This window comes from Ptychodera flava, chromosome 6, assembly GCF_041260155.1.
Source record: "Ptychodera flava strain L36383 chromosome 6, AS_Pfla_20210202, whole genome shotgun sequence".
Taxonomy (NCBI): domain Eukaryota; kingdom Metazoa; phylum Hemichordata; class Enteropneusta; family Ptychoderidae; genus Ptychodera; species Ptychodera flava.
In genome coordinates, this window is record NC_091933.1 from 32,514,458 (window position 1) to 32,524,533 (window position 10,076).

The 10,076-nt window shown below is 39.1% G+C and overlaps 1 protein-coding gene across 1 annotated transcript in view; it reads right to left on the bottom strand.

Annotated features, from left to right (window-relative positions):
- Positions 1 to 9,859, bottom strand: part of LOC139135531 (uncharacterized) — a 46,742-nt gene extending 36,883 nt beyond the window's left edge. Inside the window, exon 1 of the mRNA XM_070702963.1 lies at positions 9,745 to 9,859. Coding sequence (XP_070559064.1) covers positions 9,745 to 9,805 — 61 coding nt within the window. The 5' untranslated portion in view covers positions 9,806 to 9,859. The remainder of the gene's footprint in view (positions 1 to 9,744) is intronic.
- Positions 9,860 to 10,076: the final 217 nt, after the last annotated feature.

Below are 10,076 nucleotides of genomic sequence, written 5' to 3' on the forward strand. Positions count from 1 at the left end.
CACTCCGAGTCGACATTCTTGCCGTTTGAGCAATTGACATTGCCGTTGGCCGGTGGTTCCAACTGCGTGCAAGTCGACTGTTGTATAGGCTCTACAGAGAATAGTTTAGATGTGTAGTCGTTCAATTATTTTGGTGTAATCATTTTATAATCATCCGAAATATGTCAACACTAAAACGCCACCTCCCTCTACTACAACGCACACGGTAGATTTCTGTTTTACAATATGAACAAAGCTACTAGTGTCGGTTAAAACATATTGTCGCCTTGTCATGATAGAGCAATGTGTTCACCCTTTGAGCGCTGCAATTGTTCCCACTAAAATTAAAGTGTGCAACATTTTACCAATTTTTGTGAATTTTCCTATAATTTTTTGACATTTTTGGACCGAATGAACATCACATTTTATTGGCTTCAGATTTTTATCAAAATTTTAGCAAAAATTAGAAATAAATTGACTGGTGTATATTTTGATATAGGCAACAAAAATTGACTTTGGCGCTCAAAGGTTTAACATTATTATGATTCTGTAGAATACTGTATCTTCTTACCTGGTAGCTGAGGATCCGTCGGGGTAACACAGTTACGTCCACACCCGTTGAAACAGCAAATCTGTCCAGCCGGGCAATCGAAAGCTCTTTGGCATTCATCGATACAGCCGCGGTAATTTCCATGTTGGGACAGAGTCCGTATCGAGTTGGTTCTCTCGGACCTATATTTGAAAGAATAAGAAGTAAAATGAATATGCATGTATTTCGTAAAGCGGTAATTTATTCTTTAAATTTTTAAATACAACACTTTTATCTTACTGAACACTGACATCTTCTAATCTAGAGGTAGGGCTGCGTTCACAAATAACGGTTTTGGGGGAGGGGATGGAGGAATCGCGATTAAAATCTTGTTTTTCAGATCCCCCTTAGTACCCTAAAAATTTTCAAGTCCTCCCTTCTATATGATCTAAATTTTTCAAGTCCCCCCCCCAATTATCATATAGCCCCATACTTATTATGTATTGGGCAGTTCTACTCGCAAATGTTCGACGCTAGCTGTCATAAGCAGTTTGTAGAGTCATATTCCTATAAGGCAAGTTCTTAAATTGATTCATTTTTAAACGCATCAGTGGATTTTTTGGATTTATCAGTCTAAGCTGACTTGAGTCAATCCAACTCTTGCCAGGTCAATGGCATCTGCTGAAGAGGGCACAAATGGCCATCATGAGAGAGTATGCAAATTGTGGAATTCCTGGCTACGTTTTGCCAAACTGTGAAAATTTGAGGGAAGTGACCAACCAATTTTTTTTTAAAAGTACGAGACATTTATGATTTAGATGCTGCTCAAAATTGACAATACTGGAAGATTAAAATATTCCATAAAATAAACTTTTTAATCTCTAAAAGTTTGGGTGTAGGCCTTATAATGGCAAATTTGGTAGAAAATAAATAATTTTCATTCAGTCACACATTTTTTTTTCGTTTAAATTAAAGTCTTTACTGTTCAAAGTTTTACTTTTGTGTTATTTAACGATGAGAATGCGAAACTTTAGAAACTCTAGCATGGTGACCCCATCTTTTTCCTTTAATATTTGATGATTCCCATATGCCAGGATTCAAAAATTCCTGATAACTTTCAAGTTTCCTAGTCTTTCACATCATGTTTTACTCTCTGGTCTGATCTTCTGTACAAGTATGTTTCACTGTCATGAGCGTCATTTGACCAAAACTCTTCTTCAACTACATCAGAGTCAGAGCCTTCTCTGTCACTGCCGATACGCAGTGACAGTGACACTGCAGTAGCAAGGCAGGAGCTGTATTAACTTTGATTATTTGACAATATTTTTGTTCAGTTTATACAACCACGTTCTTGTTCTACTCCCTACAGCATGTTGAACTGTCCAGTATTCAGCTTGCCAACACAACCTGTGTATGTGTACCGTGCATTGCATCATTACCAAATGACTTTCAGTCTGGACTCTTTGTCAATTATCATCCATTACATATTTACATATACAGGCTTTGTCGAAAAAACGAAATATGTTTCAGCACACTGTAGGGAGACAGCAATAAACTGTAGAAAACATTGAAAAAATTATAAACAGTAGCAGGCCACCTTGTTTGGTTTTTTTTACGAAAAAATCATACGTTTAAATTTTTTCGAGATAAAAGTCATGAAATGTGACATAATGGCTCTAGATTTTGTCTAAGTATTACTAATATTAGAACAATTAAATGGCATTAAAATGTCATTCATTTTTCATTGAATTACCTGACAAACCTTGGAATTGGAATATGTAATTTTAAGGTCAAGAGAACAAAAAAAATTCACCCCCCCCTCCAAGAGGCAGTGCTAAACCTTCAAGTCTTCCCTCCAATACCCCCGAATTTTCGAATCCCCCCTGAATTCCTCCCGTGAGCACCCCCCTCCTTTCACTGATTTTTGTGAATTCAGCCTGGAGTGGAGCACATTTTCACATTACATAGGTATCCTAAGGCGTCCCAATGTTAAAATAACACTTACAATCCTTCGTGTTTCACACAACACAGCTGACAGGCTGTTATATTGATCAAGACGCCCTGCTTGGTAGGCTTCATGACCCCATTTCAATCCAATACTAACTCAAAAGATCACACCTCCTACATTGAAATGTAGCTTGTTAGGCCTATTAGGCCAGACATCGATTTAATACGTTGGCTTGTTAGTGCAGAATAGTATTACCTCAAATCACACACATACAGACACAGACAAATGAACAGAGAGTCACAGGCAAACATATCTCTCTCTCTCTCTCTCTCTCTCTCTCTCTCTCTCTCTCTCTCTCTCTCTCTCTCTCTCTCTCTCATGTAATTTTTGTAAGGATAAGTTCTATTAGACTTGTGGCAAGTAAAGTATATTCAACTAGAGTAACACTTACGTAGAGGTACGGTAAACAGAACGACATCAGAGAATGGTCCAAATCCATACTGATTTGTTGCTCTCACAGAGAAAGCATATTGAGAACCAGCTTTCAGATAATGTATGTAAATAGGGAATCTAAATGTGCCTGAAATGATTCTATGATGACGGTTGCCGCCGGATGGATGTTCATAATGAGAAACATCGTAATCTGTGCAAGAGACGACACAGAAGCCGATAAGAGCCAATTCGCCTACATTAGAACTTTTAAATTGGCTTCTTACTAGTAAGAAGTTCGTGAGGAATGTTCGCCTGTCACAAAAGTCGTAGAACCCGTGAAAATCCCCAAGTCAAAAATTCTTACACAGCTTAGTGACACGTTTACTTCTACAAATGGCGGTGCTATACAAACATCCTCGACAAACCATTGGTGTTATGGAAAGGGAAAGTTTCATTTCTATAGCATTGTTTTCATGTGCCCCACAACGATCTTGAATAAATAACTATTTTGTCAGAACACACATCGTAGATTACTTCCTGCAAAGCATATGGGAGTAATGCATGGACATGAATACCTATACTTTCGCGTCTCTCTTCATCCGGCACAGGGTTAATCAACTCAAACGTGACTTTCACACTGCCTTCTTCACGTCCGGCTGACACTGACAAGCCGCTGGGAGCTCTCGTTGGCGGTCCAGGCGGTTCTTTGGTAAATTACATAAAAGATACGGAAGAAAGAGAATTACGGAAGAAAGAGAATTGTCTTCAGTCGATACCTACGTCATCCGACATTGTGTGATGGATAAGTGGAATAATTTAGCTATTGCGTTTTTCGGAAGAAAAATAAACCAGTGACATTGTTTTAATTGGTTTAATTTATATTTGAACTCCTTGACTTACTGCCTGTGTACCAAGGCTCTCCTTTTTCGTGAATCTCTAACCACCACCATTGTGATGGTTATACAAACGTTTTCCGTACAGATACGTCAGGAAAAGGCCGAATTTGATTTAACTATCTATCTGTCAAAAGAGTAAAAAAAAACATTTTTCATTTTCGCTCAGCGAAAAGTAAGATGTGATAACACTATTTAAGTTACCAGCTACTTCTTCCGGTCCGCCGTGCACGTCGTAATACATTCTTTCCGACAATGGCCCTGCCCCTCTCATGTTGAAGTTCTGAACAACGAACACATAGCGAGCTCCAGGTTGTAGTCCCGTTATAACAGGCGACTCGTTTTCAGTGTTATCCAAACGAACAAGAGGCCATGAGAGATGATCCGTAGAAGTCGGATCATCGGAATAGAATACCAAGTTTCCTGAAATAATTAAAGGACACAAACTCCAGTTTAATAAACGGATCTTTTTCCGCTAGGTCGATTGATTAGAATCACGTTGAAAGATCAGTCACAGCGAACTGAAAGACAGCTCTCAAACATTTTAAAGGATAATAACTCACGCATGATGCAAAAGACACTGCACTGAGTCGAAGTCCTTCTGTGATAGCGTTTCTGAAGTGAAGTCACGCACTCACGGTATTGTGTAACTTTGTGAACAAAACATTCAAGAAACTGTCGAATAACACATAAACACTCATACATATCTACTGAAAACCTCTTCTATATTCCTCTGAACAGTCGCACTTATCCATCCGAAGAAAATCTCTCTCACCTGTGTGCTCAAATCCTCGGGCACTGACAGATCTGAAGGTCACGGTGACATCAACTCCTGATTCGGACCTACCCACTTCCTCGACTTTGACTACAAGAGGTTTGAGAATTGGGGCATCGCGGCCTTTTTTGAATAAAAAGATATGTTAGTTGTTACAGATAAAGCTGGGATTTCAATGATGAAATTTTTGAGCTTGTTGGAGAATGTGACACTTTGGAAAAGTTTTTTGTGTGGGTCCATTATATTGAATGAAAATCTTCTCAAAGAACACGTCAAAGGTAAGTAATGCGTCTTGAAAAAGTATATCGCTGTTCTGGTCAGAAATCTCAAAATGTATCGCAAATGTTCATCAGTACTTGTACTTTACCTCCAATCACAGACGTGGTGGCGTAGACTGGCTCTCCGTATGGTCCGTAACCCGTGTCGTCCCCCTTACGAAGTCTGAACCGATATCGAGTGAAGGAACCAATGCCGTGTGTGATGGTTACTTCTTGGGAGTCAACAACTTCCTGATATTTGGCTCTAGAACAATGAAATGTTTCTTTAGGAACTGATCGATTGACAGTAGATCCATCGATAGATCAGCAAATGGTGGGTAGAGAGAAATGTATAGATAAATGGCGGATAGGTACATAAATTGATGAACGTTGGCTGGATGGTTTGTACACGGATGGATACGTGATCAAGAGGACGGGCGGTTGGACAGATGCATAGATGGATGAGATCAAAGATGCGTTCATGGATTAATGATTGGCTGGTGTTGCATGGCTGGGGAGACGGGCGTTCGGACAGAAATAAAACGAAATGGAATGGTAGGGGCAGGCTGAAAAAGAAACCAATGAAAAGCCAGAAAGATTGCCAGTGACGGACGGAGAAAAGCAAATTGCACAAAACAAGAACATCGCCGAAAAATCGAGGAACAAATAACATATTTCAATGCCAGTCAGAAATCCTCAAAATTTTCGCGTGCATTCATTTTCATTCATCTTTTAGAGACCAATTTCCGTCAATCATTTAAACACTTGGCCATTTGCCCAGACTGCTGTCTTTTATTCTTTTCGTTCGTCCGCACACCTGTGTGTGTGTGTGTGTGTGTCTGTGTGTGTCTGTGTGTGTGTTGTGTGCAGGAGAGAGCGTCAACTTGATTATCGATATTATCAACTTGATAATATACATAATTGCGTATGAATATGCTTGTGACAAAAATAAGTTCAGTCGACGTACTCTGGAAAAATGAAAAGTGAATACAAACATATCAAAACTAAAAGTTTTTCACGCAAATTTTGGAAGCCAGTTTTACGAATCTCTTCAAGTACAAATCTTCACCAGACATGAACAGAAGGAATTCTAGCAATTGTTCACAAGTTTCCAAGGTTAAGTTGTACACCTATTGTAAGTTTTATTTTTAGCAACGGTGACTTTTTGTTATATGAAAAAGGATGTAAATCGCACAGAATTCGCCGATGAAAATAAGAAATAAAATAGTGCATTACAGTGGTGGACTATTTTTAAGTATCGGGATCATGGGAGAACCTACCCTTGACTTGTGGTCGATGTCGGATTGACGGGTTGATATTCTATGGTGTAGACGACAGGGCCTGTAGCCAACGAGGCCAGGGGGTCATCCCATGTCAGCCTCACTTTAAACAACGTCACAACTTCAACGCTGATGTCAGGCGGCGCATCGTTATAAATGCTAGCTTCACATTTGACTGTGGGTATTCAAGAGGAACCGTTAAGGTTTTAAATCACTGAGCGCAATGATATTCATTAACGATTTTTCATAAACACAAAATTACATGATTGTCGACGTTGATATCGATAGTACATGTACCATAGCCACATCAACAGGAACCCCTATGTCATCATCATCATCATCATCATCATCATCATCATCATCATCATCATCATCATCATATCATCATCATCATCATCATCATCATCATCATTATCATCATCATCATCATCTACATCGTCATCATCATTATCATAATCATCGTCGTCATCACATACTACATCAACAACATCACCATCGTCACCAATCATCATCATCATCATCATCATCATCATCATCGTCATCGTCGTCGTCGCCGTCGCCGTCGCCGCCGCCGTCGGCGTCATCTGTACAATCGTCGTTGAGACTGTTTCATTATTAGAATCACGATGATAGCCGTCATCAGTCTTTCTCGTCCATCTTTGTTTTCAGCATCTTGACAACAACTATGTGCTACAATCGCGTACAATACTGGCATGTGATGAACACACGAGTTTGTTTACAGTTTACTTCCTTTTCTGTCTACGCTATCATTTTCAATTTTTCAATCTAAACAATTCCGACAAGGCAGCGATGATGACATACGACAGCCAGTCCTGTCGCATGTAAAGATTAGTTGAAGGTTTTGATGACAAATTTGTTTGACAAGTTTTCCTTCAGGGTTTTCGCTGAAGGCTTAAAGGACCGACTTGACACGAGCTACGCTTGACCTCTGCATGTTGAACTTATGAAGAACTGGCCATTTTTCATGTAAAGTGGTATCATGCGGGAACAATAACCTGTCAATCATATTGTTAGCGGTTTACAAGTACAAGCATGGGAATGTAAATACAATCTGATCCTATTTCCGATGTAAACAACATCTGTGTACTGCAAGTGATATACTTTTTATTCAACCATATGCAGTTGGACGACTTTTCACTGTGCGGAAAGCTGCAGCGTTGTGGTTTAAACTGGATTGTTTTGACGATTTGGTTGATGGTTGAATGCGTTTTAACATCGAAGATTTTTGTGCACCGGTAGCTCTATTTATTAGAGCGACAAACCTATAAACCAATCTCTCAACAGAAAACCAATCAATCAATAAATCAGTCAATCAATCAAACGTATAAATAGCATAACATGTGAAATTCCAAATGTGTTAGGGTACATAGTCGGAAGAGTGTTGTTACTTGGGGATTCACGTTTTGTCTTAAACTCCTTGGCAGAGTACACCTCTCCCATTTAAATGTCCCCCATTTACAAAAAAAAACCCAAAAGTGACATAAACACTAAATATTGAAGTCGATATTTTCTTATGTAGTGGTTTGCCAATCGGGTAATTCCTATTTGTATAGGCAGTAACATCCATCTATAAACTGCACAAGCGAACCGCATCTCGCCATCGTGGATAGATAGTTCAGCCCCTGTACATCTACCATTCCGTAAGGTGATAAAGTCAGCCGACTAACTCGCAAGATCACTCGGCAGTTATCAGACTGTTACACCGCATGAATGGTGTAAAGGACATATTTTTTGCCTGGAACCTAATCATATCTGTTGTACAACTTGTCTATCTCGTATAGGGAAAGAAGATTTATTTGTTTACCGAAGAAGAAATATGAGAAAGTGCAATGTAGGTATCAGAAGAATTTACAGCGAATTTATTTTGTAAGTTAAAGACAAGACTATGTTTTTGGTGTGTGTGCATTTTGCCATTATCAACTACAATCATGTGACAATTTATTTGTTTAGGTATATAATGGGTTTAAAGGTCAATTACGGCGAACTAAGCCCAAGTATATTACTTGCTCTCATCATCATCATCATCATCATCATCACCATCGTCCTCCTCATCCTCATCATCTTCATCGTCATCATCGTCATGTGGTTGTGCTGTTGTTTAGCTTGCGCCATCGGTTTGTTGGCGTAAGCTGCCATTAAAATGAAATAACGGGGAATACTCCGCAAGCATATTGCGACACGTATTCAGCTGGTCAACTGAACCCAGTCTGCACACATGCATTAAATGCACTGTTATGTTTTAAGTCTGGTCCGGACTAGAATTCAAAGGTAAACAACAACAGTATAGTACAGGCGGTGTTGACAGGCAAAATCATGTGTTTCAACATGCCTTGAAGTTGAGGAGTGTCAAGAAATTGTAGTTGACTCACAAAATACAAAATAGTGGAAAGATCGTGAAAATTTATCGCTGCTGTTTGCTACTGATGAAAGCTACAGAGACGGTTATGTTGATAAGGAGGCATGGTGTAACTTTGAACGGCTTAACGATGTGGGTCAACTCTAAAGTGCGTTGACCCTGTTGCTGAATGTCTTGCATATGGCGCCTTATTGATTTATAACTGATCTATAACTCATTCATGACACTTCATTGCATATCTACTGACTTCTTGAATGAGCCATAAGACTGTCAGCTGGTTCAAATTTACTTATTTTCTGTAGCGCATAATACGGGGCAGTTCAGTTTCTCTCATTCGGGGTTTAGTACACAGTCATTTTCTTTTAAAGTATGCTGTCCTAACACGATAACTCCAAACACTCGCCCTTCCCGGTCTGAATGTGAGAAGATTGAATGTGAAAAGATAAGCAAAGTCAAAAAAGAAAATCAGAAGTAAGATTTTTTAGGTTCTGTAAAAGTCAAAAGATGTTTCTGTAATTATTATTAGAAAATCGATCGGATACATTTCTTGGAGTATGTGGGCAACATGTTTAAAGTTTCGTTTTCGAGGCTACCGTATCATAGACAGCAGAGAAACTTCTCTATTGTCTATAACCATATCTGTGGTTTAGTAGAGTTGCCCGAACGATGCCTCCGTACACGGTTCCTCTGTGATAGATAGCTCTGGTTCTGTAAAAAGTACTTTTCTCAGTACTTTTCTAACGCTTACCACAGAGCAGCTATCGTGTGACAATTCACAAACGACTGTGATACGGCATGTTTGAATTAAGCTTAGTACTATCTCGATGGATGACTTTTATAGCGTGTTGGACTTTAACTTCAGTCGAACATCAGAGTTACAAAAGTTATACGGCCCTTCGCGGAGGTTGAGTGTTAATATTTTAGGACAAAGTTGAGGATTATAAGAGGATAGTCTCGAATAATCAAAGTAAAGCGTCACCACGTTGTTTGTCATATTGATATAAATTTTCGAAAATCAGTGCTACTACTTTACTATGCTAAAGTTTGACATCGGAAAATTGGTAATTTGTACACCTGCTATCATAAATTTTCTAACACATCACCGCTAAATTGCTTGTTAGCACAGAACTATTCGAACTTGCTATATTTTGTCTTTTAGAAAATTCGTTTTCAGGAAACACCATAAACAGTTATGCTAAACAACCACGGACATATCAAAAGTTGTATTTCGTCTCGCAATATAGGCTTATCTGTTACATAATCACAGTACTCACCGAAGTGACAAAGAGCAAGACAGATTGCCAGCACGTATATCAGCCTTACGGAGTTGGCCATTCTTGAAGTCACCGTCCAGGGCCCAGACTAGAGATGTCTGATCCGAACGAGGATATGACAAGCCTTGAAAATACCTGCAAAAATAAACAAATAGCATTTGATCCCCCGGGGGACACTATACCCATGGGACATGAACAGGGTTAAAGGTCCAATTTTTTACGCCAATTTGATTGAGAATTAGTTAGTACTTCATTGGTATGGGTGTAGAATTAACTTTTCAGTCGTTCGTTGACACTGTATAAAGACAGAGAAAGAAAGGAATTCGAGAAGA